Here is a 16499-nt window from a genome sequence, read left to right on the forward strand (position 1 = left end):
AGATAAACATAAGAAGAGATATGCATGAAGAAGGAATTCCGTGAAGAATGGAATACTTGGAAGAAAAAATATCTGATTGATATATTTTAGGAAGCAGAATTATATTCCATATCAATTAGCAATTATCTTGTAACTATGTAGTATATAAACACAGACATAGGGTTTACACTATAAGTGTTATCATATATTCGAGAAGATTATTCATTGTAACCCTAGCAGCTCTCGTGATATTTGTTCATCACTGAGAGGTAACAGTTCCATACTGTAACAGAGTTTATTGTTTCATTAAAGTTTGTTTTCTGTTACTTAATATATTAAAGTTCGATTTGATTGTATTATACACTGTATTCACCCCCTCTACAGTGTGTGTGACCCAACATTAACCATTAAACATTTTAAGGCGACTCTTTCGCAAGTACTTTATCAACTGCCTAATCAACCTTACATAATTGTTTAGTATTCTAATTAGTCTTTTAAGGGCCTTAAACACGGTCTCAAAGTTATGTGTGGGGTAAGGGTTCGTTCGCGAAACGCCGCTACTTAAAACGGCCGGTTCTTCGAAACCGTAAATTGGATGTAATCGAAGCACATATGAAAACAAATCTAATGACATGATCTAGCTAAACATGGAAATGGTGCAGTTTGTTTTGTGAGTTTTATATTCCGAAAGTTATGCACAAACAGTCTATAAGAAAATGGGCATTACGACGACTATGTTTACGTGATTCCCAAAATATACCAATCTCAATCAATTCATTTCAACTACAATTCATCCACAATTTCAAGATCCAACCCTAGGCTACTAATCTTAGCCTAAATCGGCTTAAGAATCTCAAACCAATCCAACATCATACTACCTCTAAAATCAACTAAACTACTTAATTAAACAAGGTTCAAATCATGCTTATCATACAAATTAACACTTATTCATCAAATCATCTTAAATCTCAAACAATCAAGCTTATTACTTAATGGTCCATAAGTTTTATACCTTCCTTGGAGCTTTGAAACAATGCAAGAGCCTTGAAAGTCCTAGGGGAGCCTTGATCTAATCCTAAACAACCTTGATCTTGTAAATGAAATCAAGAACTCAAAGTTATAACTTTGAAAACATTATTCATCAACTATTTTGATGAATTATTTAGGTTATCTAGGAAGAGAATTTGATTCTAAGATTCCTAGGATAGCTATATATAAACATCAAGAAGCCATAGTAATTACCTTGGAATTTATGCTTGAGTGGAGCTTGGAATTTGGATTTTCTTCCTTGCTTTTTTCCATAAAAGGCCGAAGCAAAAGATGAAGAAATGGAAGAGAATTCTTCTTTCTTTTGCTTTATTAAATGTGTGGCGAATTAGCCTTGGTGAATCCTTAACCTTGGTTTATTGAAGTTTAATTTACTTGGCCACAATTCATCTAAGCAAAATATCTACTACTTCTGCTTACATCATTATTCCTGCATCACTTTCTTGCCATGTGTCAATTCTTTGTGGTTTGATGATGTCACTTGTTCTTATCCACTTGTTTAATTCCTTTACTTCTTGTACAAGCCTGGTTCTTGGTCGCTTATTTATTTTAAGGTTTTCTTAACTCTCGTTCTCGTTGTTCGTTTGAGGGATCATATACGGGATCTTATTACTTGGGCTTCCCTAAACCTTTCTTAATATCTTATATTCCTTCAATGATCCTCTGTTATAATCCTTGAATTTAAATCTTTTTAATTATGTTACCTTATACTCAATTCTTTCGGTATCTGGTGGACATTCGGGAAAAATCAAAGTGTCCTAATTCGAATTCTGACGACCTTTACATACACTCATTTATTTTATGAAATACTAATACGATCTAAGAATGTCCATAACAGTACTCCTATATAGGGTGGTCTAATAATTTTACTTAATCAGAAAAATCAGCAAAAGCATTAGGGTTTCATTTTTTTTAAAATGGGGTTATTACGTGGGAGTTGGAAGAAATGCTATTGACAGGTTTGTAAGAGAAGCATGACACCCTCCTCTCACAAATGTTAATCATTTGACAGAAGCGCCACCCAAGATGTTTGTAGGGGAAGTCACTCAGATCGTGTTCTCTAGGGCTGACGGTAGATGGGTACATCATCCATACAATGATGCTTTGGTAATTAAGGTGAAGATTGGAGCAAGGAACACTCATCGTGTACTGGTGGATAATGGAAGCTCTAGCAACATTCGGTATTATGATGTTTACAAAAAGATGGGATTTTTTGATAAAGAAATGACATTGGGAACAACCCACATATATTGGTTCACAGGAGACTTTATTTGTTGCAAACGTAAGATCCGTATGCCACTCACGTTGCGGGAAGAGCCTCTGTGTGTCATTCACATGTTTGAATTCTTGGTGCTAGATCATCCCTCTTGTTATAAAGCTCTCTTAAGAAGACCATTTTTGAGAGATATGTGAGTGGTGACTTTTATCTATTGCCTAAAACTGAAATTCCCAACTCCAGCATGGGTCAGGTGTGTAAGAGCTTTCCAGTATGATTTCATAGAGTGTTATAGTAAGACAATTAGGAAGGCGTCGAGAAGAGAAAGACTTCTGAGGGGAGATTCTGAGATGCTTGATTTTAAAGACGAGCATACTGAGGAAACCCTATGACCTTTTGGACCACGAATGAGTGTTGACATAGTTTATATAGTGGAGTTTCTCGAGGAGGGGTCTTTACTGCCCTATGAATACACAACCCCGCCCTATCTACTAGGGGCGACCCCAAATGCTCCAGTCTCGAGATTTGCTCAAACATCTCATGGTGACGTCCTACATGTCCTTATGATTGAGGGGGCCCCACCAAGAATTGTTGATTTTCAAGAAGGGATTGTTGAAGAAATAAGTGATGATGAAGAGGAACAAAGAGCAAAGAGGACCAGAAAAGGAAAATTCATCATGGAAGAGGACATTTACTCTCTTCTCAAACCACCCCGACCGGACAAATTAAACACTAGATCGGAGATAAAATTTGAGCCCATTACCATTAAAGAGATAGGGGAATCTAACGACATGGTTTATTTTGATTCAGATCTAAGGTTTCTAGAAGTTGAACGAAAACTGGACCTGCAGAAGATACCTTACCCATTCTTGTTCATCAAGTTGATCTCTCAAAAGTCTTACAAATTGGATCTCGGCTTCGCCCAGTCCTAAGAGCCCGCCTCACTACATTCCTTAGAGAAAATTTGGATGATTTTTCTTAGATTCATGCAGAATGATAGGGATTGATCTCGAAATTATGTGCCATCATCTCAACATTGACCCACAAAAGATAGGTGTCAGACAAAAACGAAGAGCCATAAGCGGAGACCGTACGATAGCTCTAAAGGAAGAGGTAGACCGGTTGTTGAAAGTGGGATTAGTAAGGGAGTCTTTAATCCGGATTCACTAACTAATCTTGTGCTTGTAAAAAAATCCAACGGCAAGTGGTGGGTATGTGTGGACTTCACCGACCTCAACAAAGCATGCCCAACAAATAGTTTTCCTCTCCCTCGAATTGATCAACTCGTAGACACTACTGCAGGGCACGCTCTATTAAGTTTAATGGATGTTTATTCAGGATATAATTAGATTCCAATGTACAAGCCAGATCAAGAGAACACATCTTTCATCACAGATCGAGATCTCTATTGTCATATGGGAATGCCCTTTGAATTAATTAATGCAGAAGCTACCTGCCAAAGGCTTGTAAATATGATGTTTAAAGATCAGATTGAAAAAATAATAGAGGTATATGTGGACGACATGTTGGTAAAATCTAAGGTCACTGATGATCATATAAATCACTTAGATGAAATCTTTCGAATTTTGAAGAGATATTGCATGAAGCTCAATTCTCAAAAGTGTGTCTTTGGAGTGGAGTCAGGAAAGTTTCTAGGTTTCATGGTAAATTATAGGGGTATCGAAACTAATCTAACCAAAATTAAAGCCCTCCTAGATATGAGGTCCCCTATCAATGTTAAAGAGGTACACAGTTTGTCAGGAAGCATAGCGGTACTCAATCGATTTATATCAAAGTCATCAGATAAATGCAAAGATTTTATTTAAGCCATAAAGGAGTAGGAAAATAGTTTATTTAGACACCAGAATGTGAAGAATCCTTCCAGCAAATTAAATAACACTTGGGATCCCCTCCCTTATTAGTCAGGCCTGCTGATGGGGAAGTCCTGATTCTCTATCTAGCTGTGTCGGATTATTCTGTGAGCGGTATGCTTGTAAAAGAAGAAGGAACCATGCAATCCTAAGTCTATTATGTGAGTAAGAGCCTGTTAGATGCCAAGATGAGATACTACAATATGGAAAAATTGGTGTATACTTTGATCATGTCTTCAAGAAAGATACGACCATACTTTTAAGCATATAAGGTAGAGGTCCTAACTGCTTATCCACTACGATAGGTTTTGCATAAACCAAAAATGTCAGGAAAATTGCTAAATTGAGCGATAGATATAGGACATTTCGACGTGGATTACAAGCCCATAAGCACTATTAAAGGTCAAGCAATGGTTGATTTTCTATTAGAGTTTCCTATGGAACACGAGGGAGATGATTTGGTCATTGTCCCTATATTACCTCTTCGGGATGAGATAGGGTATACTACACCTCCCCCATGGTGGACTCTGAATGTAGATGGCATGGTGAATAATAAAGGAGCAGGCGCTAAAATTATGTTAATAAGCCCTGAAGGGCATCATTGAGTGGGGCAATCAATCTCGATTTTCAAGTTACCAATAACAACGCGGAATATGAGGCACTTATCGTTGGGATGAAGCTAGCTCTCGAGATGAAGAATAAAAATATTAATATCTACAGTGATTTCATGTTAGTTGTGTATCAAGTGAATGGAGGGTTTCAGGCTCAAGGACCTCGAACTGAGTTATACATGAGATACTCTCAATGGTTTTTAAGTATGTTCAGGGAGGCTAAGCTGGAGCAGCTACCAAGAAATATTAATATGGAGGCAGATGCTCTTGCCAAGTGGGCATCGTAAAAGGACACAATATTTTTAGGAGTAATTCCCTTGAAAGTTTAAAAGCAACCTAGTGTCCCAGAAATGGAACTAATGCGAGTGTGGGTTGTAGAGGCCCCGACGTGGAAAACCCCAAAATGGGATTATCTTCAGAAAGGGATCCTTCCGGAAGATAGGATGAAAGCTAGAAAGTTAAAATATAAGCTCGCGAGATACATGAATTATGAAGGTTCCTTATATTGTAGAGGATTTCATAAACCTCTTCTCAAGTGCATTGCTGGGGAAAAATGCAACTATATATTACGAAACGTCCATGAAGGAATATCTGATATTCATTCGGGGGTGGTTATTTAGCCCAAAAGATCTTAGGACGAGGATACTATTGGCCTACGCTTTATGAAGATGCTTTAAACTTGGTAAGGGCTTGAAACAAATGTCAAAGGTACGGTAATTACATTTATAAGCCCGCTGCCTCTCTTACATCATTGGTTAGTCCTTGGCATTTTACTTTGTGGGGAATTGATTTTATCGGGGAACTCCCAAAGACAAAAGAAAGAGTAAAATATGTAGTAGTAGCAGTGGATAATTTTACTAATTGGGTGGGAGTAGAACTTTTGGCTACAATCACCGCAAAGAAGTTGCGAGATTTCATCTATCGGGCGATTGTGTGTCGGTTTGGAATTCCATATAAACTGATTTCGGATAATGGGAAGCAGTTCGATAGCAAAGAGGTTAGAGAGCTCTGCGATAACCTTGGAATAATCAAATCCTTCTCAGCCATCAGCCATCCTCAAGCAAATGGATAGACGGAGGCCGTCAGCAAGATCATCATATACACACTTAAAGCTAAGCTCGGTGAGTTAAAGGGTAACTGGCCAGAAGAGTTACCTAATGTCCTATGTAGCTATAATACTACGCCTCGAACGACTATGGGGGAGACGCCTTTTGTGCTAACCTATGGGTGTGATGCCATGTTTCCTGTTAAGCTCAATTGAGGTTAGCTGCGTATCAGTAGAGGATTGCTTGACATTACAATGCTAAAGTGAAGGCCATGCCCTTAAAAGTAGGAGACATAGTGTTGCGACGTATAATGGCAAATACTAAAATTTTGAATCATGGAGTCTTCGGTGCAAACTGGGAAGGAACATACGCGCTACTTTATGGTAAAAACCTATTACTTAGTAGAACTGGATCAGAAGCCTATTCCTTGCGCTTGAAACATGGAGCATCTCAAAAAATATTATCAGTAGCTATATTTTTATAGACTTTACTTTATTATCATCTCAACAAAGTCTAGGGGGTAGTACATGTATACCTCCTTAGCCAGGATTTCTTTACTATTTTTGAATAAAACAAGATTTATTTCTTTCTATGCTTGGAACTTTTTGCAAATAATTTAGAATGTCCTTCATGAGGGGAAATTATCTAGAAAATTTTTCGGTACTTCTCCTTTAAAGAGAAGTTTTTCCTGTGAGGAGGAGGCCGCCTTTTCTAAAAACATAATGAGTGATTCTATACTCCTGGATATCCCAGTGCTATCAGTACCCTTTCTTTGAGTGAAAGGGGACTCCATAGATTTTGCAGCCGAGCTAGTAATTCTGTATTACGTATGATCTCGGGGCTATGAGGCGATACTCTTCTTTAAACAAAAGAGGACGATGCCAAAAATTAAATATCATTTCAGTACTTCTGATAAGTGGATTTTATATCTACTTAGAACACTTTATTTCAGGCTTAAGTTGATGTTTTGGACTCAAGTTGGTATTCTTTATGTGTTTTTGTGTTTTTGTGTTTGTGCATGACAGTCATTAGTTGGATGATTAATTGAGCTTTTAAAGGAAATATTCTGAAAAGAGGTCAGGAGTGGAAGCCAAAGCCATTCCCAAGTTGTAAAGAATTATGAGAGTTTCGCGTGGACTCCTTATTCATCGAATTCTGATGAGAAGAGCAAAAGTTACGGTAAAAAAAAGACAAGGCTGAAGAATCCAGGGAGCGGAAGAGCAGGGCGCCCGCGCCACATGCGGGGCGGCCGCTCAGGAAGAACAGAAGTGCAGCGCGGGCATGCCGTGAGCAGGGCGGCCGCGCGGGTCCGTTTGGCAGAAATCCTGATTCTTCTCTGATTTTGAGATTTTGAAGCCCATGATTGTCCCGAAGCCTATATAAACCCCTAGAGAGCAATAAGAATACCTAGAGAGCACGAGAGGGCTACAGAGAAGAAGACTTTTTTTTTCTTTAGTATGGTTGATACTTGGATGCTTATTTTTGATTTGTCTTTGAACGCTACTACTCTTATATTATTTATTATCATGTTTTCATTGGAACCCATGGTGACAATGAGTTCGATTATGAACTAATCGTTATCATGGGGTTCTAACGAATTTACTTATGGATTTCTATAGTTAATTTATTTCAATATCTTGGTGTGTGGTGATTGATTGATATCCTAGTATTGGTTGTATTTATTCATCTTATGTGTGTAGCTAACATATAAGATAGCGTGTTAATCTCTATTGAAGCGAAAGTGAATATAGAGGTTTAGAACTTGTCATACTAGTATAGGTTTATGTATAATTGTTATGCATGATTCGTAGGTAATTTTAACCATCTTACTTGCCCTATGTAATCATGATAGATAACTTGTTCATTAAACCTTTATGTTGTCAAATTCTATAGACATATAGGGTCTCAATATAATTGGTGTCTATTCAGCTTCTATCTCTTTTATGGATGTCTGGTAGTAGGGTATTCGTACAACGAAAGTTGGCGTTTACTAGTTTCGTGTTATCTGATTAGTTGTCATCATCATTGCATGATACCGTTAAGAACAATGACTTTGAATGAAGTATTTAATAAAGTTAGAATCCCATGTTTGTCTCATATAGTTAATTCAATCACTTTTATTCTTAGTTAATTGCATGTTAGTTGAATCTTAGTTATAAACATCTCAACTTGTTATTGTCTTAGCATTGAGATATAGCCATACCATTGTTGCATAGGTGCATAATCTTAAGTTAACTAAAAAGAGTCTCTGTGGGTACAAATCTGATTTATATCTTATATTACTTGCGAACGCGTATACTTGCGTATAATTTTAGCATGTGTTTTCGCCCTGACAAGTTTTTGGCGCCGCTACCGGGGACTCGGTGTTAAATTTAGTTTATGTGCTTGTCATCAGTGGTCGTTAAAGTTCACTGACTCGGATTATTTTCTTACAAAGTTTACTTTAGTCATGTGTTTCAGGTACTCTAGTTTTTATTGTAATGGGAGAACCAGCAGCGAATCTGAAGGCTTTGATGGATTACTCTCAACCGAAAATCAGTGACATTCAGTTTAGTATTATCAGACCAGCCACTGCGGCTAACACCTTTGAAATCAAGTCTAGCACGATTCAGATGGTGCAGAATTCAGTCCAGTTTGGGGTTCTCCAACGGAAGATCCCAACATGCACATTAGAGATTTTTCGAGATCTGCGACACTTTCAAATTCATCGGTCTGGAATTCTCCTCTTTAAGAGAACCTAGGAAATTAGGTCCTTGAAAGAAAGCCTCGCCCAAGGCTTACTTAAAGCAGAAGTTGGCTTTGGCATTTCCCCTCTTGCTCCAGTTGACGAAGTCCACATATTTAAAATTATCCTTGGCCAGGTCACCAAAGATAATAGCTGCAGTGGAAGAAGATTCTTCATTAGAAGGCCTTGCCTTATTTGAGGCGTCGTCCTTCTCCGCATTGACATGCAAGACCTGGTTTCTTTTCTTCTTCCTTTGAAGAAGAGGAAGAGGCTTTTAAATTATGATAGCAGAAGGTGGAGTTGTAGTAACCGTAACATTAAAAGTAGATGTCATCTTCTTGGAAAAAGGATTATTACCGAAAGGAAGCTCGACCATTTTCCTGAAAAAGAAAAGGATAAAACATCAATTCAAAAAGCAGGCGAGATATGAATACAACAACGGGTGATATTATATGTAAAGAAAGGCGATATTATGCAAACAAGAGGCGAGGGCTCTACCTTTACCCTTAAGGGATTTAATCTTTTTCTTTAACAATTTTTTAGGTATTTTCTTTGTAAAATCGATGAATGGAACAGCACCGCCCCCTGGTTGTAAAAACCATGGGCAACCATATTTTCAAAAGAGATCAGGGTATTAAATTCGTTTTCGTCTCTCTATAGATTTGAAATCTCGTTAGTTCTCTCCAAAGAGACACCTAGGAGTTCTACTTGAGAAGGCATGTCTTCAATAAATTATAAGGGGTCAAAAACAAGTGGATGAGGGAAACGTTGTGCGAAGGCGTGGTTGTAAGAATACTTACGGGGCTCAAGATTGATCTAAGTCCTCACTCTGAGAACGCCGTACAAATAACATTAGTCCAATTTCTAGATATTTATGTTACTTGGGTTTCCAACACAAAACTCTTTTCTATTATGACTCTGGTAAAAGGAGAGATAATAAAAGCCTATATCACCCCCGCCTCGCCTAAGACCGAGAAAGTGCGAGATCTCCATCATAGTTGGAGCAGGAAAGCCTTTATTTTGGTACATCATATAGAAACCGATCGCCATCCTATAACTGTTGGGCGAGAGCTGGATATGGGCGATGTTGTAGTAAATAATGATTTCTAAAAGAAAAATGTGTATGAGATACCCCAAAATCCAGCTCTACCAATTTGTTCATCAAGACCATGCGAGGAGTTGGGATGCGTGTGTCATAAAAATAATGCAACGCATCTGAGAGAGAGGTCCCATCCACCTTCCAGAGAGATTGTAAAATTCGATCATCCATATGATTTCCTTCAAATATATTTCAGAGGCGAGTAATGTGCAAGAGACGATGCCTTGAGATTTCCTCAAATCCGGTTTTTCTTCTTTCTCAAATTCAGAGCCGAAATCTAGATCGACTTCATGTTTCAATATGGGGTCCCTATATGGTCTATCGACTGGCGAGGGCATCTTCATGGCATACCTCAGAGGCGAGACTGACAGAACCTCATCATCAGTAGCATTATCATTCATCTACTCGACTTCTAAATTTATATCATCATCGCCCCAGGATTGGGATCTTTCGAGCAATCCCTTATACGGGGAAACAACCTGATGTCTTTCCCACGACCTCGCCTGGCGTTAGACGGTCCAACCTCGTAATTCCCCATAAAGTTAAGCAAGTCGTTTGTTCTATCTATTTCCTCGTCTTGGTCGAGACCTCGATATACACTGCCTAACTCATCAGGGATAACTAAAGGTTCAGAATTGGTATAAGAGAGTAAATTGGGGTCTTCAGAGCGAGAAGAAGTATAGTGGGCCCTAAGCCAAGCAAGGTTGACCACCTCCTTGAGTTTTCTTTGTCTAGGAGAAGGACGAGATGATGAAAGATGAGAGGAGAAAGGCGACGCTGTAATGCCATCTCGTCTGCAGATGTCTTCATTATAAGACATCTGAAAAAAAGGGCGATGACGTTAAATAAAAAAGAAGGGAAGTATTTTGAATAGCGAGAAAGTTAGGGTAAGAAGGCCAAGTCCTCGCCCTAGAGGAATAAAATGGTCGCATTATAGGTGTTCGTGAGTATTCCTAACTAAGTCTAGCCTAAAAAATTAATGGAACAAGTAATTGAAATACATGTATAAAGAGTAAAAGTGCAATTAAGAGATAAAAAAATGTACCTTGTCTGAAAATAAAAGCGTCACCTGCTGCAATGTTCTCGCCTGTGCTCTTATAGATAAATTTGTGTAGTAATTTGGTGTGAGTAAAAGTGAAATGAAACGAAATGTGGAAGGTTTATTTAGAGGAGAAGAGAGAGTGGACAAGATACGTGTCAACTCCTGGCACGTTCTCGATATGCGCATCAAGACATTACAATGGTTTTTGTAATTATGACGGATTTCTTGGTAACACGTGAACAGTTGTAACCAATTTCAGAGAGAATATCTCTCCCTTTGAAAGATGAGAAGATAAAATCAGGATGTCGACTTTCCAATTAGTTTCTTTTACAACTTTTGTTATAAGAAACCGGGGGTAGTTATTACGCCCTAAATTAGCATGACCTAATTTTAGGCATCGCCTCCGGGGATTGGATGATAAATGCGCTTTTTATAAGGAAAGCGGGAAAGGAAGATGTCAAAATAAATCCCATTAGGCATTATTTGAGGGATCTTGCGCATGTGGGGAGCTCGCCCATATGAAGATGAAGAGCTCACCCTTGGGCTGACAAAGATGATGTCCTTCTCCTAAGAAGGAAGCCTTTTTTTGAAAGTCCACTTGAAGACATGGAACATGAAGACCTCTTCCCGAGGAATAAGTCACTATAAATTCTCACCTCTGTAAGAGATCTAGATCCATTAACTATCTCGCCTGTGGATGAGCCAAAGAGTATCGCCCTTGGGTAAGTTTCGAAGGACAACGCGATGATTAGTTACCTAATCTTTGTGGGTTTAAGGTGGGATTTGACTTCGATAATCTCGAGTCAAAGACTTCACTACCACGTTATGAGAAAGTAGCCGGAATTTGGGATTAAGGTGGTTATCTAAGACGGTGACCTCGGTCCTATCAATTATCAAAAAATAAAACTTAGTCCCACCTCTCTCGTTACTGCATTGATTTTCCTCAGTTTTTAACATACTTTTTTTCTTTTCAAATTTTACCTTCAAACCTCATTAATATTTTTTATTTCGCCTGTAACGGACACAGAGTCTGACTTATCCGGAGGCACCATATACTTAAATGATATAAATTGGTTGTTCAAATTCGAAAAAAAAAATTGATCATTTTCATTAGATTTTTTAATTTTTTTATTATTTAAGTGTTAAAAATTAGTATTTCTATCATTAAATTTAGAACTATGATCATATACTATAAATAAAATTAAAAGTAACTCAAATTATGAAAAATTCATTAATATTATAAATATAATTAACCAATGAGAGCATTTTAAAAAAATAAAAATATTTATATTTCAAATTTTAATAAAAAACCGTTTATTTGTGTTTCCATGGGTCATTTGTGAAATAAAGTTAAAAATAACAATTTTTTGGTGTAAATGATTGAAAATACACACTCTGAAAATGAATGGCTAAAAATATGTTTAGGATACGCTTTGCCATTTGGGTATCCTGAACCCTGATTTCATCCATTCATTCACAACAAATAAACCATTTATTGATTTCATTCATCGCAGTACACTGAATTCCTAACACAATCATATTAATTTTCCTTTGCAATTAAATTGATTACATTTCAGTGGTTCCCTGTTTCTTAGCTTAAAAAACGCAGAATAATAAATCCGGAGAGTGGGTGATTGGGCAAGTACGTGCGATTTGATCACCATTATTATGCCTTGATAAATACAAGACACATGGGATCTCTATATATTGTGCTTTAGATTTGGAGGTTGCAGGAACCATTTTGTCGGGGATTACAAATGTATTTTTTAATAATTAATCTAACATATTATATATCGATTTTTCTAAATGCATTTTGATTGGTTATCTAATCATAAATATTGATGGACCTCCTGTATTTACAACAATTTTACCGATTAAAATGGACCAAAGTGCTTATTATTTACCCTTGAACACACATTAAAAAGACTGATTATATATTATATACATGTGCTCTAGACACATGTAATCTAACATATTTTGAACCTTTTCTATTACCCTCTAAGCCAAATTTTCTACTTAATATATTATCGAATTAATTATCTACATTTTGGTCGGTACATACAGCAGTTCTACAGTCTACAATCGGCCAGGTTGAAATATTATCATTCTTCTTTTGTTAAGATTCACCTTTATTGGGAAAAAAATCAGTTAATATGATTATGGTAGGTATGAGTTTACAAAAGTTTAGATTATATTGTGAGAGTGTGTGGAATTATATTATAAGCTTGATATTTTTTTTAAAAGATTTAAGTTATATTTAAAATGCAAATGAGTTTGTAAAAGTTTTAATACGAAGAAAAACGTCAGTAATAGAATTAAAAACACGCAGAAAAAGCATCGATGCTTGCTTTGATACGCAAAGTAAATATGAAGTATGAACAAGTAATGTGTGTGCGCGAGGAAGAAGCTTATGATTTTTCTGGTGAACTTTCTCTTCAACTACGAGTTGATTTTCTAGAAAGACAAAACAAAGATGCATTACCGTTCCACAAAAAAAAAGTGGAATAAAGTTAGGAAAGTTCAAAGGAACAATAAATTTGTGGCGAAGATTTAAGCCAAGAAGATAACAAAGGGAAGGAAAATAGGGAAATTTAATTGACGTTCCAAGTCAGCCATGTTGACCAGCGTTGTGAATTGTGAACTAATGAATCTTCAAAGATAATCAGGAGGGACCTTAAAAACGACCTGAAAACTATATGAAATTAAATTAAGTGAAGGTGCAAATTATATGAACTTGCAGTCTAGATTGAGAAATGGTAAAATTCACAAAAACATTATTCGAAACGTCTTCACACTACTAGAGATCTGGTCTTATAATTCGGATAAAATATAAGTGATGTTTTCATGAATGATATTAATTGTATTTTTAGAAAGACATCTGTTAAAAAATAATCGATGTCCAACAGATTGTAATATCGGCCGCCTGATTAATTGATATCTAAGCACCGATATTATATAATATTTTTCTAGTAGTGCAGTATGTTAATTATATGTAATTTAATTGATTCAATATGTTTAGTTCACTGAACCAGCACGAGAACTGCTTCAACGGCCATGAGTTAATTTATTAATTTGATTGTGTATGGTGTACATTTTAGCATGAAAACTTAATGGAAGAGGTATAGATGTTATAATTCATACAACAAAAGTTGCAGTCTGTAGGGGAACTTCTCAAGTATAGATTTGTCCACTCAAAGAATTATTATTCACTAATTATCAGAAAATTTAATGATAAGATCGCAATTGTAACAGTTTACGTAGGCGATATTATCCTGACTGAGAATTATGGTCGAGGTACTGATCTAAAGTTGCATCTGGTGTAATGGTGTTACAGATTGCAAAGCAACAGCTACTGATCTCCCACTTCATTCGAAAGCTGGTGAAGGTGATTTATACTCATATCCTAGTTGTATGCAGATGTTTGGTCAGAAAGTTTAATTTTTTGACAAACACAAGACCTAATCTTACTTGTACAAACCAATATTGAAGTCAATTCTTGCAAGCACCAACGGTTCCTCACTATCAAGCTCTTGTATATGTGTTAAATTATGTAGCTTCAACAGCTGTTTAAGGGATTATAATGGATGGAAATGAACAATTGACCTCACAAGTATTTTCTGATTCAGATTGGGGCATGTAGTCGGCCCAGAATGCCTCTGGATGCTTGTCCTGACTCTAGAAGATCTATTTCTACATATAATTAGTTGCTAGGTAATTCTCCAATCAGCTGGAAATCAAAGAAGCAAAGTATTGTTTCAAAGAGCTGTTGTGAAGCCAAGTATAGATCAATGTCTCCTGTAGCTTTCCAAGTAACATGGATGCATGGTAACATAACTTGAGGAGTTGGGAGTGAATAATATCTAAAGCCAGTATCTCTGTATTGCGATATCAAAGTGCCAATCATATTTCCAAGAACCCCGTTTTTTTATCAGGAGAGAACCAAGTAATTTGAAATGTATGTACCTTACACGATGGATTAAGTTTTAGAAAGCTTACTGCAAATCACTTAACTTCCTACCCCTTGTCATTTTATAGATGTCTTTACTAAAGTGCTTCCATTTGGTTAGTTTCACAAGTTACTTGGCGAACTAGGAATGACAAATTGTCATTGTAGTTTGAGGGAGGATGTTGAATAACGAATATTACTGTGAGAATTCTGTGGATGAAGTTGATGACTAGTCATTTTCCACGTCAGATAAACAACTTAGTTATAACTTAAGAGCTTAGCAACAGAGGAGCAATAACTTCTTCTGCTAGATTAGATCTTAACTTTTCATTTCACAATAATGCATATACACTGAGAAGCTGTATTGTACATTTCTTTTATCAAAGCAATTAGATTGTAAGCAGTGACATCATTTTTACAAAACTTCAGGTTCATATATAACCAATATAATTATGATCAGAGTTGAGTAATTAGCACAAATTCTTAGAATACGGGTCTTTTTCATTCATGTGGAAGGAATATACATTTGAATCAAAGCAACTGGATATAAAACAATATTCCAATATACTTAATCATGGAATAATAATATTTTCTCTCTTTTCTTTATTCAAGAGAGAAACAAGAAACACAAAAATAAAAGTCAGGTAATCCTACCATTTGCATTAATGCTAGCTAATTGAAGCAGCACAAGAGTTAGTAAAAATGAACAGAGTTAATAAGCTTGCAGATCAGAGGCTTCATGAATGGTAGTCAATCTCCGAAACGAACGAGCAGCTAATTTAGCACGTTTAGTAGAGTATCTCTGAATCTTCCTCATTGATCCACATCTCGATATTCCTAAACCTCCTCCAGCCTGTTTGTCACTGCTATAATTCTTCTTTCTAATATTCGCAGCTGCTTCAGATACGGGCGATTGAATCGAAAGATCGATCGGATTTATTTGTGACTTACTGCTTTTTTTGTTATTGTTGATAGATGAAATTGCAGCACTAGCTTTTACAGCAAGAGCAGCCATGTCGGATGCGCTTAATGGATAATGAAGCTTGGAGTTTGGAAGAATGAAATAAATTTGACCTGATTGTAATTCCTCTGTCAACTCCATGGCTTGTATGTGCTCGTCGTAATACAAGCCATCGGAGTTGCAGATAAAATATTCGGGTGTGGATTCGGATTCGGATTCAGAGTCGATTTGAAGGAGGAGTTGCGAAACTGTGAGAGGGATAGGGAACTGACGGAGTTGTCCATCAAGTGTGATAAGATTAGCTGATGATGTGGATGATAAGTTGAGGTGGTGGTTTGAGTCCATGATGATCCAAGTGGAAAAACAAGCGCCCATTTTTGAGTTGGTTTGTGAAAGGGAAAATGTGAGAGAAGGAAATTAAGAATGTAGTTTGATGAGATGAATGTAGTGGTTCACTTGTGTTATTTATAAAGGAAAGCAGCCGTCAGAACGAGAATGCATAGGGAAAGTCAGTTGACATATGGAATTTTATTTTTTCTACTTTTCTAATTTTGTTTGCTAAAAAAACTTGGGGAACAAGGCGATAACGTTTTACGGGTGCTCACTGGTGATTGAAGCAAATAAATAAGCAGTGACGCCTGCATCCAGTGTTTGCTTGCACTTCACTTCCTCTTCATTTTGTTTCTTTATTTACTGTATTAATATTTTGGTTACATCGAATTTAAATGAGTGAAATGAAATTAAGAAATAAAAAAAATTTAGTTTAGCTATTTCATTTATACATTTTCCTAAAATGTTTATAGATGAGTAAGTTTACAAATCTTGAAATTTGGTTTCACTCTATAATATTCATAAAATTTGATTAATCATTCAATTTTTCTAGTATTCGTTTTTAATATTTAAGTGCTCTGCTCCGAGTCCGTTAACACACAATTTCTAAGGATCAAGAATACTGT

The 16499-nt window shown here is 36.6% G+C and overlaps 1 protein-coding gene across 1 annotated transcript; it reads right to left on the reverse strand.

The window, feature by feature from the left end:
- Window positions 1-15294: 15294 nt before the first annotated feature.
- On the reverse strand, window positions 15295-15918 carry LOC141719748 (uncharacterized). Its single transcript, XM_074522123.1, has one exon. It carries the CDS (start codon window positions 15916-15918, stop codon window positions 15295-15297), a length of 624 nt encoding a protein of 207 aa, XP_074378224.1.
- Window positions 15919-16499: the final 581 nt, after the last annotated feature.

This window comes from Apium graveolens, chromosome 4 (assembly GCF_009905375.1).
Source record: "Apium graveolens cultivar Ventura chromosome 4, ASM990537v1, whole genome shotgun sequence".
Taxonomy (NCBI): Eukaryota; Viridiplantae; Streptophyta; class Magnoliopsida; order Apiales; family Apiaceae; genus Apium; species Apium graveolens.